The sequence below is a fragment of the Hyperoodon ampullatus genome (assembly GCF_949752795.1).
Source record: "Hyperoodon ampullatus genome assembly, chromosome: 3".
Taxonomy (NCBI): Eukaryota; Metazoa; Chordata; class Mammalia; order Artiodactyla; family Ziphiidae; genus Hyperoodon; species Hyperoodon ampullatus.
Window position 1 is genome coordinate 136,991,725 of NC_136916.1, and position 15,111 is coordinate 137,006,835.

At 38.8% G+C, this 15,111-nt stretch overlaps 1 protein-coding gene across 1 annotated transcript in view; it reads right to left on the minus strand.

The window, feature by feature from the left end:
• Positions 1 to 599: 599 nt before the first annotated feature.
• Positions 600 to 15,111, minus strand: part of ARMH4 (armadillo like helical domain containing 4) — a gene marked incomplete at its 3' end in the record, with an annotated part of 121,177 nt that continues 106,665 nt past the window's right edge. Inside the window, exons 5-7 of the mRNA XM_079701239.1 lie at positions 8,084 to 8,115; positions 912 to 1,046; positions 600 to 668 (exon numbers count right to left, since the gene is read on the minus strand). Coding sequence (XP_079557365.1) covers positions 600 to 668; positions 912 to 1,046; positions 8,084 to 8,115 — 236 coding nt within the window. The remainder of the gene's footprint in view (positions 669 to 911; positions 1,047 to 8,083; positions 8,116 to 15,111) is intronic.

The following is a 15,111-nucleotide window of genomic DNA, read 5'->3' on the forward strand; positions in this document are numbered from 1 at the left end:
GGAAAAATAATAAAAACCAGGAGACAAGTACATAATGTAAGGTACAGACAAATCTATATATATCCTAATGTGCTGAGAGATCTTCTTGATGAAAAAGATTTCACTCTGAGTTGCTGCTAGTTTTGATGCAAATGTAGTATGTGCCATGGCCCACAAGCCTAGGGATTCAAGTAGGTAGAGCAGTCATCACAAGTTCTTCTTTGTTAAGATTTCTATTTCAGAGTCAAGTGTGCCTTGGCAGCAATACTTGTTATACTTCAGCACACGTAATCCAAACCAAGGACAAGACAATGTCGAAAAATACAAAATATTTACCTAACCTAGCAACTCCTACTGAACAACATGTATGCTGCATATTTACGAGTTGTAGCCCATGGTTGTGGAAAATTCACTACAGGATAAAAACAAATACTGCATATTAAGGTTCATATACAGCATGCCTTTTCTGCTCAGTACACGAAAAATCTACTACCCAGCAGATAATGAAACTGATGGCCTGACAGCCCCAGCATGGCAGAATGTTGTTCTCTTTTTTTTGCCCCCAAATAAAAAATAAAATAATAAGATCGTTGACTCTTCCAATTAAATTCCAGTCCAATTCAAAATTCATCTTCAGAGCTGTCAGCTAAGAGCATTACTCGATCTTGCATGCTGTTGAATTCTCTCTGCTGGGGAAAGAAAACGGAAAAGCATTAAACTCCTTCTGCCGCAGAGCAAAGCTGAGGAACAGGCCCCCTTTAAAAGACACGTGAACAAACCAAGCCGAGGCAGCAGCTGCAGCAGCTAATCAGAACCACTGGGCACATCAGTACCATTCATGCATCATTAAGCCCCGTGTGCTTTATTAAGCAAATTAGAAAAGCGAAGAATGTTCGGAAACTGATTAGGTTTTGCTGTTGTTGATTCCATACCTTTCTTTTATGCCTTTTGAAGCCATTTCTCCTTCGGCGATTCATAACCTTAATGCTGTAGAGTGCTCCCAAGATGAACAAGGCTCCAGCTATCCCAACCCCTACGGGCACCAGCATCCCAGACATATAGCCAGCCTGCACAGGAAAAGAAACACACATTAGGATGCTAAACAGACTGCTGCCCTGGGTTTCTCAGTTCTGCTGGAGGGCAGCAGGTTTTAGACACCTTGAAATCTCCTGTCTGCTTTGTTATAAAATAGCACCTGGAATAAAGTTACTTTTTAGACAGAAGGCAACAGAGAGAGAGATGTGACTGTTTTTGGATATTTCAAATATGTAGAAGAAGTACTGAATCAATCAGCCAGACCTAGTGGCACCTCCAGCCACTTGCTTATGCACATTTGTCAACACCAGGTTTTGGTGACAGAAATATAATTTGTATTAAAGATGGATGAAGTAAGCCTCTGAGAATGCCAGGACTATTAAAATGTTATAATTTGGAAATAGCAGCCTGAGTCAAGCTCCAGGGGGAGTTGAAGTGCCCAATGGAATATTGTGCTTCTTAGAGGGCAGAAGGAGGGCCTTGACTTTGGTAGGTCCTCTCTCACGATCTTAGCTGCGTCACAGTAAGAAAGGAAGAGGAATGTGCTTGTATGCGAGTGAGAAGTGAGAGTTTCTGGAGACAGCAGGGAAGAGAAGGACCTGCAAAGGAAAGGGTGTTGTCAGGTGTTGGAGTCCAGGCCAAAAAGACAAGGATGAGGAGACAGTTGCACATAATGTGGATGGATTCATTTATATGAAAGAAAATATCTGCCCAGTGGACAAGGCCAAAGTTGAAGGTTGGGAGGGAATTCTGAGTGTCCCCAGCCCCAAAGAAAGAAAGTGGCAGAGAGGGGCACAAAGATCACTGCTAACAACACTGGTACTTCCAAAAGAGCCTGGAGGTTTCAAACGCATGTGGGTCTCCAACATCCCCAAGGTGTTACTATGGATACTTCAGTCCTAAGAGAGCAGCGTGATCTCCACACATCCCTGGGCTTGAGTAAGTAGCTCAGGACCAACCCAAGTTCAAGGTAAGGCCATCACCCTAAGGGTGCTCCCTGCATCTTGGCCAATACGACACCTAAGGGATAGAGGTGGATGAATAACCAGAGCCTTTCATAGAGGAACATGACACTGGTTTACCTTCCACGATGGCCCCTTCTAGAAGCCTACCCAGAAAAAACCATAAACAATTAACAATTTTAAAAGTGCTGTAATAAGTACTTTTGATAGACATTATTTTATGGGGGAAAAACCATGAGTCTGTTCACTTATTTGACTATTTCTAAAAATTTTAATATAGCAAAAACTATTTCCAGTATCTTTCAGAATGAGCCCCAAACAGAGAAGGACAAAAAATAAAAGTTTTCTAACAAGTGCTGAAGTAAGCAGGCTATGATGCTTTCCCAACATTTCTAGAATTAATCAAAGGGACAAGCCCTTACAAAACTGCAGCATCCTCTTGTACACAGCCAGCTCATTCACTGGTTTTGTTTTCCAGAATCTTGAGTTAGAGCAGAATGTGGAATTTTTTCCATTAATTTGAGAACATAGCATTGTTCCTCAGCATACTAAGTGTTTTTCCCCAAGAAACAAAGCTCAGTTATTTTCCAACAAATTAATATGCTTTACAGAAACCCAAACTTTCTTCTAGATCTACGAAAGGCTTATAAAAGTCTATAATTTTCCATTGCTCTCACCAGAACTATGAATTTCTTTTTACATCACAATTCCCAGTGCATGGAAATATACATATATGTTGATGTATGATAATTTTAAGCACAGTAGATTAGATTTTACAGAGCTATACATTCAAAGGATGATATTTGAACTTTTGGAAGCTCAACTTGATCAACCTCTGAGTGGGTCTCCTCACACTACGTAACTCAACCCCACACCAAAAATATGAATACTACAAAATGTGTCACTCTTTGCATGTTTCTTATTTACACATTGAGGCTTCTCGTTTCTAGAGCTTTAAATCATGTAGACTTCACAAAAATGCAATTAATCTCTCTCCTCTTTTTATTCCCTCGTGTGTGTGTGTGTGTGTGTGTGTGTGTGTGATCTGCCTGTGCTTTGAAATTACAAGTAAATTACAAGATGGGAATAAAGCAACCTACCCTCTTCAAATATAATTTAACCATCCCTTATACATAACTGACTAATTGAAAATAAACTCTGTTTTTAGAATTGCCCATGACTTGTTTCCTGTAGAAATGAAAACAAGTAAGACACGTGCATATGAAGTTATAAATTCTGCCTAGCACCTTTTCTCTGTTCAGAATTATTAGATGTGCACATTCCTCCACACGTAACTTGCCTAGAAGAACACAACTGCATCTGTGCATATTCCAACCGAGAATGCATAACCTGAATCTAATCATGAGGAAATGTCCAATAAACCTAAACTGAATATTCTATTTTTTTAAAGCACTGTATTCTTAAAAAAATATCAGAGTCATGAAAGACAAAAGATGGTTATGCAAGTGGTCCACATTAAAGAAAACTAAAGAATCCTGACAACTAAATGTGTTACATGACCCTAGACTAGATCCTGTAATGGAGGAGAAAAATGAATTTATAAAGGAGATTTTGGGTCTGTTAACCAAAAGACTGAAATCCAGGTGCCAGAACAGATAAAAGTATGATATCAATGTTAAATGTACTCAAGCTGATAACTGTATTATGGTTTGCTAACAGAATATTCCTATTCATAGGAAATACACACTGAAGTATTTGGTGTAAAAGGACCATGATGTATGCGGCTTTCCCTCAAATGGCTCAGAAAAAAGGAGCAGAGATAGAAATGGGGTAACGTAGGAAGAATAAGTGCATCTGAAGAAAAGGAACAGGGGTATTCTTTGTACTATCCTTATTCTTGTATCTTTTCTGTAAATTTGAAATTATTTCCAAATAAACAGTTCGAAAATTTAAAAATTTATTGTTAAGATAAAATTTACTAGATATAGCTGGGTTTTTTTTTTTGGTTGGTTGGTTTTGGTTTGTTTGTTTTGTTTTATATTTATGAGAAAGGTATCCTTCCTTCTCAGGATACTGTATTTGTTCAGAAACACTGGTTTTCAAGAAAACAATAAGAAAACCATATGATACACTGTACTGCCTAAAGTCTGCTGAATTCAGTACCCTTATGATGTCTATTCAACAGTGGTTCTCAAACTTGAACATGCATCAGAATCACCTTCAAGACTTGTCAAAACACAGATTGTTCGATTCCTTTCCCCGAGTTTCTGATTCAGTAGGTCTAGTGAGGGACCTGAGATTTTGTATTTCTAACAAGCTCCCAGGTGATGCAATGCTACTGGTGCAGACTATACATGAGAATCGCTGTTATGGAGTATAGGCTGGATCATCCATTTTCTGGATTATTTCCTAAAGCTAGAAGAAATAGAACGATCTTGGTGATATAACAACAGGGCTGGCCTGTATTATACAACTAAAATTTTGATGCATCTTCAATTTTGAGAAAAAATACAGATGTTGAAAAAATACATCAATAGGTAGCCAGGTAAGGATTTGTCAAACAAGCATCACTAACTTGGACATTTAAACAGGAAGAAGGTTAATGATGGAATGAGTATAGGGACTGTCCCTCGATAGCCATTCGCCCCCTTCTTCTAGAGCAATAGAACCTTCCATCTGGGCTGGGCACAGAATAACGATTACTTCTCCCTGCCTTCTATGCAGCTGGATGTGACCATGTGATAAGCCTCACTAAGGAGACGATACATTAGTGACACGTGCAACTTCCAGAGCATGCTCTTCAAGAGGGGAGCAGAGCCTTTACTCACCCCCCCTTTAAGAATGGTAGAGTGGGGCTTCCCTGGTGGCACAGTGGTTGAGAGTCCGCCTGCCGATGCAGGGGACACAGGTTCGTGCCCCGGTCCGGGAAGATCCCACATACCGCGGAGCGGCTGGGCCCATGAGCCATGGCCGCTGAGCCTGTGCGTCCGGAGCCTGTGCTCCGCAAGGGGAGAGGCCACAACAGTGAGAGGCCCACATAACGCAAAAAAAAAAAAAAAAAAAAGAATGGCAGAGTGCCTTTATCTTCCCTTTTAAAGGGGGAGGGATATCTTAGCCTCCCTTTTTCTTCCTTCCTTCTGGCTAGAGTATAGACTTAATTGTCATCCAGGACCACGAGATGACCTTGAGAATAAAGGTCACAAATCATGGAGCATCAAACAGAAGGAGCCTGAGCCTTCAATGTCGCTCCTCACTAACCCCTGATTGCTACCTCCAGACTCACAAACGAGAGGCAAACAAAGTTCTCTCCTGGTTAAGCCATTGTCATTGGGGGTTGTCTGTCACTCGTAGCTGATCTTAATCCTAACTAATATAGGAAGACTAAACAATAACAACAAAGAGAATAATTCAGAACTTTTTAGAACACCTACCACCCTTTCTAGAGTCCAGCTAACTAACAGGGAAACCAATACCAGGACCAAATAAATGAATCTAAACTGAGAAGATGTTCTGGGTTGACTGAAGAGCCAGTTAAATATGTAGTTTAGCTTTCAGTTCTAAGGGACTCTGTGACTGTCAACAAAACGACAATAGTTTCACTCTCAAAGAGTTTCTGAAGATAATGACTCACGAGACTTTTATAGATGATTGCTAGCTAGCTAGACATATGAAGAGAAGGAGGGAGAGGGGGAAGAGAGGAAGAGAAAGGAAGGAGGGAGAGAGAGAGGAAGATATGTACACATATATTTTATATATATATACATATATGTGTGTACACATATGATTGTATGTATCAAGTAAGTGTATAATATTTCACTCCCAGAGGGAGGGGACTGATTAGACTGAGTCCCTCCAAGAAAAAATCAAAATATGAAGGCAAGTACAGCAACATGGATGGACCTAGAGATTATCATATTAAGTGAAGTAAGTCAGAGAAAGACGAATAACATATGATATCACTTATATGTGGAATCTAAAAAAAATGATACAAATGAACTTATGTACAAAACAGAAATAGACTCACAGACATAGAAAACAAATTTATAGTTACCAAAGGAGGTAGCGGGGGGAGGGGGAAGGATAAATGAGGAGTTTGGGATTAACATATACACACTACTATATATAAAATAGATAATCAACAAGAACCTACTGTATAGCACAAGGAACTCTACTCAGCATTCTGTAATAACCTATATGGGAAAAGAATCTGAAAAAGAATAGAAATCTATATATATGTATAACTGAATCACTTTGCTGTATACCTGAAACTAATACAATATTGGAAATTAACTACAATTTAAAAAATGGTTAAATTAAAAAAAAAATGAAGACAAGGCATAAAGCAAGTCAACCCGGTGGGAGTTTGAACTATTTTTCTTCCAATTTTTTAAAACTAAGACATAACTGAAAAAATACTACAGAATAAAATGAAAAGAGGGCTGGAAAAACTTTAAAATAGTCCAGAAAACTGAGGCCATAAATAAAATTATTTCTCTTGGTGAAATGGAGCAGGGAGAGCGTACCAGACCTTTGAGACAAGAAGGAATGGTCCACAAGAAGAGAAAATACAGCCTTTCTCCAAAGCTACACAGATTTCTAAATGGAGTAGTGAAGCTATATATACATACAGGTAAGAAACTTTGCAACAGCCAACTTCTAAACAGTCTACATGCCAACATTTGTTTTCTTAAGTCTATTTTTTGTCCATTTTTGTAATTCAGAAGGATATTTTCTATAGAAACAATGATATACGGACTCCTAGATTAAACGACCAGAGCCTGTTTACTTTTCATTGCATTATATTTTCCCCTGAAAAATAACAAGAAGCACTATCAATATAAATATATTCAGTTCTAAACTTTTGCACTTCTCTTACCCCAAATCTTGCTCAGTCCTCTGATTACACTTCCCTTAGACAACTGGACCCAGTACAGATACCAAAATGGCCTCCACTGATGTCAACAGGCTTAAAATTCTTCAATGTCACTTTTAATATATATGAACATAAAATAATCTCATTCTCAAAAACTATATATGCTAAATTTTACTGAGAAGCAGAAAAATAATAGTGAGAAGAATTAATATAATTATACAATTTTAATTGCAGTTGAATGTTTTCTTTTATCCTTTAACATTAAACTGTAGCAAAATAAATATTAATCATTCAAATATGGGGGAAATTGACCTCAAATAATAAAAAAAGATATGAGATACCATCAACAGATGTATATTCTAAGACAAGCGAATTGGAAGTTAACTCCTATCTGGCAGTTGAAACGATTTCCATTTAACTAAACCCCCAGTGAAATCTGAGCTGGTTTATAGTAATTGGATCTGACACAGACTACAGCAAGGAGTTCAGAATTCCACCAATATTTTTATGAGTAATTCCAGTTTGAAATTACAAGGTACCAAAAATGAAACCTTAGAGAGTATTGAAAATTAAAAGAAAATGAAAAATATAAACCTGAAAGGAAGTTAATATTGTCAGTCACAAATGTTGATGGCAGAATTAATGTAAGAGAGGAAAATATTTCTCTATAGTTGGCCATTCCAGATAGGTCAGCTCATCACTCAGCAGTGGCACTATGATAGACCACATAAAAGTGGGCCTAAGGAGAGTGCTTAGGTGTTCAGGTGTTTTTAATCCCACCTCCCACTATGGTTTAAGGATGCCCTTTCCATCACAAAGTTTTATTCTTAAATCAAGTCCATCAATTTATGTCCTTGGGTCACAAAAATCAATGCCTTCCAAAATCCAAGGTATTTCTTCCTCATATAGGAAGATCAGGTTTAAAAGATCCTTGCACTGGGACATGAAATGCGCACTAGAATGGGATTACACTCCTGCAATTCCCTAAAAGGAACTCCACCTTGATATGTAAAGGGTGTTACTCAGTTGTACATACCAGGAATTACATTCCATAAGTATGAATGGCACTCCAAAGAATAAGGCATCCCTTGTATTATACAGACCTTAAAGGGAAGACCTCCTTTCTTGCTGGGCACCTGGAAGTGGCCCTGTATCTTTGCATAGATTACCATAATCAGAATAATGAAATAAAGCTCCATGGCTCTCAAGATCTTTTACTTGACAAAGCCATGCCCTCTAAGATAAATCCAAAGGAAGAAAATACTTCTCTTACCTTGTCTTTTAGTTTTTCCATCCAGCTTCTCACTACAGAAAATAAGAAAAGAAAATGTAAATAGCCATCTTTTTACTTATAGTTCATTGTGTTAAATTCATTTGGTAACTTACTTATATTTCATATATTAAGTTAATTTGATACAATGAAGGTATTATTGTATGAAATACAGTGAATGTGTCAACAGTATTAACATAATGACAGCAATAGTCTTATTTTTATTCTCATTCATTTAAAAATACAAAAAAAAAAAAAAAGAGCACAAACATATCCCTCACATATCATTAAAGGAATAGAGAATATTTTTGTTTGCTAAATGTATTTTCTATTATTTGGGGGGAGGTCTGGGAGAAGAGAGAGGAAAACACCTTCAGAGTATCAAGTTTACTTCTAACCTGACATTTTCTCCTTTTTTAAAAAAAAAATTTTTTTTTTGACCCCCTGGGCCCTTGGCAGTGAAAGCGCAGAGTCCTAACCAGTGGACCGCCAGGGAATTCACATTTTTCTCCTTACCTTTATTTCTCATCTTTCTCAGTTTTTAAGCTCAGTGGGAATTCTGCACTTAAATCAGTGTCAGAGAGCAAAGGTAGGAATGTGCACTGGGCAGGCCAGGGCTACTCAGCTCTTACTAAAAGTAGTCAATATTTTAGGCTCTGAAGGCTGTACAATCTCTGTCACAACTACTCAACTCTGCTGTTGCACTGAGAAAGCAGCCATAAACAGTAGCACATAAGTAAGTGGGTTTGGCTCTGTTCCAATACACTTTATGTATGGACACCAACATTTGAACTTCATGTGACTTTTTATGTCACAAATATTTTTCTTTTGATTTTTTTCAGCCAAACAAAAAATTGGAAAACTTTCCAATGGGCCGTATAAGAACAGGCAGCAGGCCAGATTTGGTCACAGCCTGTTGACCCCAGGCATAGACATATTTTACTCAAGAAGCTGGTGTCTCCATTTACTATCTGACTTTAGTAATAACATACCTGACAACAGTGATGACAGCTAACGTGTGTACAGCTTTACCCCTTACAAAGCATGTTCGTATGTACTGCATCATTTGATAGGCAAACCAATGACAAACACGGGAGTCAGGTAAGATGATGCTCAGGGCAAAGAAGAGGAAACTGAGACTCAGAAAAACTAATAGCATTGCCATGGTTAACCAGGGAGGAAAGAGCCACTGGAACTCCAACCACCATCCGATTAACAACCTACAGGAATAAGACTTCCCAATTACCCATTTCTTTTGGTGATACCACTGCTGTTCTGCTCTCTCAGGTTGAAGATGTGGAGATACCTTTGGCTCTTCTATCTCCTTCAGTCCCCAGCCTCAATCTCTCATGTCAAGACCTTGGCAAGACCTCTCAGATTTGTCCTCCCCTCATCGCTCCTTCTGTCTCAACTGGGATTCAGGCAAAGACGGTGGTGCTCAATCAGAATAAAATAAGAGTCAAGGGAAGGGCAAAGTAAGAAAGTGCAGGCACCTCAAGAACTAAGCCATGGATCAGTGATTCTGGGAGTGGTTCCATGGAGAAGTGAGGTCAACCACTGATTCACTGAGTGACTTTGGAGAAATTAGCAAACCTCTTGGATGCTCAGTTTCCTCATATATGAAATGAAGATGGTAATACTTGTCTTACGAGATGGCTGTGAAGATTAGAAATAACATGTGCAAAGTGTCTACTACAGAACTTAGTGTAGAAAGCCAAAATAAGAAATCTGGGATATGAAGGGGAAAAGAAAGACACGTGAAATATGAGTATTGTCTTAACATGGCTCAACTAAGCCCAAGATATAAAGTTAAAGTCAAGCAAGAGAATGCTTCCAATTCATTCATTCGTTCAACAATATTTACAATGTACAGTGTGTTGGCCAGTCATTGTGCTCAACACTGTATCAGTAGAAGATATGGGGACCTAATTCCAGTGAGAAAAGGTTAGGACATCAGGTCTATGAGACACGGATGACAAGCAGCAACATGGGGACTGAGAAAGTGAGGGACAGAGCAGGAGAGCCAGTTACTGGGGCACACAGCAGAATGCCAACCTCGGAAGCAAGATGTCTGGAATCAGGGAATCAGCTGGATGTTACGTAAAGAGCAAAGCAAAAGAGAGGTGGGAGCAGGAATGCTGGTGTGAGGACATCGTGGAGGAGGTGAGCAGGGGCCAGCTGACTACCTGTCGATGGCAGCCCAGGGGTAGCTTGGAGAAGAGGGAAAGGAGGCACAGATGGCACCAAGGTCTGAGGCACTGATAGGCCTTCCAACTGTAGAAAATTCATTGCCAAGAGAAACGTTTTAACTTGAGCTTTATCGAGCCAGATCTCATTGACAATCTGTCCAGATCTTAGGTGCTTAAAGTAAATTTCCAAGTCCTGCTTTGGGTGATTCTTAAGGCAGTCATTCTTCACTGGGGGAGGGAAGGCATATTAGCATGGGATGTGCATATGTGCACAGGTAATCTGAAAGAGCACATTCAATGGATCTAGTTCTGTAGTTTATAATAGGAACTACAGAAAGAAAGCTGGGTAAACTCTACTTGGCTAGTGAGAGGAGTGATACACTAGACATAGTGAGACAGTGTTTGGGGGGACATGGGTCTAAACAAGGTTGAGAAAAAACTGCTCTTCAGAGTATGTGAACTTGGCTGTGTTTCTCCAATTAAGAACATGTGACCCCTAAGGATCACACCTTGTGCTTCTCAGGCATCCACCAGGGTTCTTGACATGGTATTAGGCAATAAATATTTTTTCCTTCTTTCAGCAAATATATATTGCTTTTAAATGAGTTCACAACTTTTGAGTAAACACAATTTTCTTTCATGAAGATTCTATAAACTGTTTTCAGCAAAATGTTCAAGGCGGTGTAAAAATAAATCTAACACAATGATGGTTTTGAAACTTAATAGAAATCAATAAGGGAATACAAAAGCTAGAAGAGAGAATATTGAAAAGATATTTAATAAAAAGAAAAGATGATTCTTTATGAAGAGGAGAACCAAAAACTGCAGTTTTTTTTTTAATAGAGAGACATCACACTGATGAAAGGGGTATGAATTGACACAACTTTTTGGAACTGCATGGAGAATTTGCAATTGATATTAAAGCTTTTTAAAAAGTTCAAATTTTTTATCAAAAGTTCCAGTTGTAGAAGCAATGTACCTTAAACAATTAATCATGGATATGCATAAAAATTTTTATTTAAATGCTGTTCACTGAATGGAACAGCAGGAATGGTTTAAACACTTTCAAAAGGAAACAAAACCTTAGGCTATGCCTACAGAGTGAAATATTATACAAAAATTTAAATTATTTAAAGAAAAATAATGACATGGTGTTCGCATTACATATTACAAATGAAAAAAACATAAAGTATGTATAATGTGAATCCATTTGTGGATAAAAATGTTATATGTGTAATTGAAATGATGTACTTCAAAATGTTAACTGAAGTCATCAATGGGTTGTAGAATTATGGATGACTTTTATTCCCTATACAGTACTTTTAGGATTTTCCAAATTATTTCTAATTTTTAGTACTTTTAAAATTTAAAAAACATATCTTACCCCCCAAAACTCCTACAAAATTCTGTAAACATTTGCAACTGGAGGTTAATGGTAGATTGCAATAGTGGGGAACATGAGAAGGTAAGGCCCTTCCACTTGGTTAATTCCTCAGCCCACAGATACAGATTTATTCTAATCCTACTGGCTCTGGTTTGTTTTCTTTCTTGAAATTTTACTGATGCAAGTCTGAAAGTGTAGCAATATAATTATGCCTGTGGTCTCCTTCTGTACAGAGAGAGGTAGATGTGGGCAAAAAAGTAGACAGGGATTATTAAAAGCAAAAAACAGTAGAGAAGGATCATTAAAAACAAGTTCTCCATTATGCTCACCAGTGTCCTCTTGTGTACAGGAGTTCCAGGAGCAGCAATTTGCCCTCTCCTAGCTTATCTACTAGAAAACAGGGAGGAGGGGGAGAGTAAAAAAGAAATTGCAGATAAAAGAACATTTCCATGTATCTTGTCAATTATAAGTATGGTTGGTTTTCAAATAGATTATGGCTGAAAAGTCTCCTAAACTGCTAATTTAGAAGGGTATTCTTAATTTTCCTTTATTTCCAATAATAAAGTTTTATTAGCTATATTTATCCCAGACACATATAAATTCCCTTTCACGAAAGGGGGAAGGTGTTCACCAGACACGGTCCTGCCCACCAGAAAGACAAGATCAACCCTCACCCACCAGAACACAGGCACCAGTCCCCTCCACCAGGAAGCCTACACAACCCACTGAACCAACCTTAGCCACTGGCGGCAGACACCAAAACCAACAGGAACCTGCAGCCTGTTAGTATTTTGTTGAGGATTTTTGCATCTATGTTCATACTCATTCTATGAGGCCACCATCACCCTGATACCAAAACCAGACAAAGATGTCACAAAGAAAGAAAACTACAGGCCGATATCACTAATACTAGCAAAATACTAGCAAACAGAATCCAACAGCACATTAAAAGGATCATAGGGCTTCCCTGGTGGCGCAGTGGTTGAGAGTCCGTCTGCCGATGCAGGGGACACGGGTTTGTGCCCCAGTCCGGAAAGATCCCACATGCCACAGAGCGGCTGGGCCCATGAGCCATGGCCGCTGAGCCGGCACATCTGGAGCCTGTGCTCCGCAACGAGAGAGGCCACAACAGTGAGAGGCCCGCGTACAGCAAAAGAAAAAAAAAAAAGGATCATACACCATGATCAAGTGGGGTTTATCCCAGGAATACAAGGTTCTTCAATATACGCAAATCAATCAATGTGATACACCATATTAACTAATTGAAAGAGAAAAACCATATGATCATCTCAATAGGTGCAAAAAAGCTTTCGACAAAATTCAGCACTGATTTATGATAAAAACCCTCCAGAAAGTAGGCATAGAGGGAACTTACCTCAACATAATAAAGGTCATATATGACAAACTCACAGCCAACATCGTTCTCAATGGTGAAAAACTGAAACCATTTTCACTAAGATCAGGAACAAGACAAGGTTGTCCACTCTCACCACTATTATTCAACATAGTTTTGGAAGTTTTCACCATAGCAATCAGAGAAGAAAAAGAAATAAAAGGAATTCAAATCAGAAAAGAAGAAGTAAAGCTGTCACTGTTTGCAGATGACATGATACTATACATGGAGAATCCCAAAGATGTTACCAGAAAACTACTAGAGCTAATCGATGAATTTGGTAAAGTAGCAGGATACAAAATTAATGCACAGAAATCTCTTGCATTCCTATACACTAATGATGAAAAATCTGAAAGAGAAATTAAGGCAACACTCCCATTTACCATTGCAACAAAAAGAATAAACCTACCTAAGGAGACAAAAGACCTGTATGCAGAAAACTATAAGACACTGATGAAAGAAATTAAAAATGATACAAACAGATGGAGAGATATGCCATGTTCTTGGATTGGAAGAATCAACATTGTGAAAATGACTATACTACCCAAAGCAATCTACAGATTCAATGCAATCCTTATCAAACTACCAATGGCATTTTTCACAGAACTAGCATGAAAAATTTCACAATTTGTATGGAAACACAAAAGATCCCGAATAGCCAAAGCACTCTTGAGAAAGAAAAACAGAGCTGGAGGAATCAGGCTCCTGCCATCAAACTATACTACAAAGCTACAGTAATCAAGACAGTATGGTACTGGCAAAAAACAGAAATACAGATCAATGGAACAGGATAGAAAGCCCAGAAATAAACCCATGCACATATGATCACCTTATCTTTGATAAAGGAGGCAAGAATATACAATGGAGAAAAGACAGCCTCTTTGTGACCATCTAGAGGGGTGGGACAGGGAGGATGGGAGGGAGACTCAAGAGGGAGGAGATATGGAGATGTATGTATATGTATAGCTGATTCACTTTATTGTACAGCAGAAACTAACACAACATTGTAAAGCAATATTACTCCAATAAAGATGTTAAAAAAGAAAAAAAACGTTTAAAAAAAATGGGGGGGGAGGTGTATAAAAAAATAAAATTCAGAAAAAAAGGGGGGAATGGATGGGAGCCAGAAGATATCAGGATTTGGCAGAGCTAATAATTATTGAGCATCTGACAAAAAAGCTTGCAAGGTAGGTATTATTATCCCCATTTTACAGATGAAGAAAATGAAGCTTAAGTAAAGTGCTGAAAGCCATGTAGCTAAAAAGTGGCTGAGCTGGAATTTGAACCCAGGCCCTATGGCTCTAAAGCATATACCTGTTCAGCAGGCCAGTGGGTCACTTTGGGGAGGGGTGTGGGCATGTGGGCCAGGGTGACCATAACAGCACAGAGTAGGGCTTTTTCAAGTTCTGGGGCACAGTGTGTATCTGCTCACCTCTGTTAGTCCGGCTCCTTCTTTCTCTACATTCTCCTCCCTGTCTGACAAATGTTCTCTCTCTGCCTCTACATGGGTCTCCCACTACCTCTCACTCTATGCCTCTTTATATCACATTGTAGTTTGTATCTCTCTTTGTTTTCCTCCCTTTTTTCCCCTCTTTGTCAGACTCTGTCTGTCTGCCTATCTGTATGGCTCTGTTGCTTTCTGTATGTATCTGTCTTTTTCTCTCCCTCAACCTGCCCAGTGTGTTTGTGTTTGTCTGTGTGTCTTTGTATGAGGATAAACTAGATCTCCTAGTTCCTTCTTAGCCGTAGGATTTTTCCAACTCAGTCCTGTGTGCCAGGGTTGCTCTCCATTGGGGAACAACAGAGCTAAATGGCAGAAATCCTGAAAGTTTAAAACTCAGAATGAGCAATGCTGATGATACTGACTATGGGATCAGAGTACATGGTGACGTAATGGAAAAAGACAGAATAGAGAAAGCAGGAGCAGATTCCTAGGGGGATGATAATGAGTTTCACTCTGAATATGTGGAGTTTAAAGTATCTATACAATATCCATGGGGATGTTTCTGTTGGCAGTTTAAAATTGGGATATGGAGAAACCCAGGGCTGAAAACCAAGGTTTGGG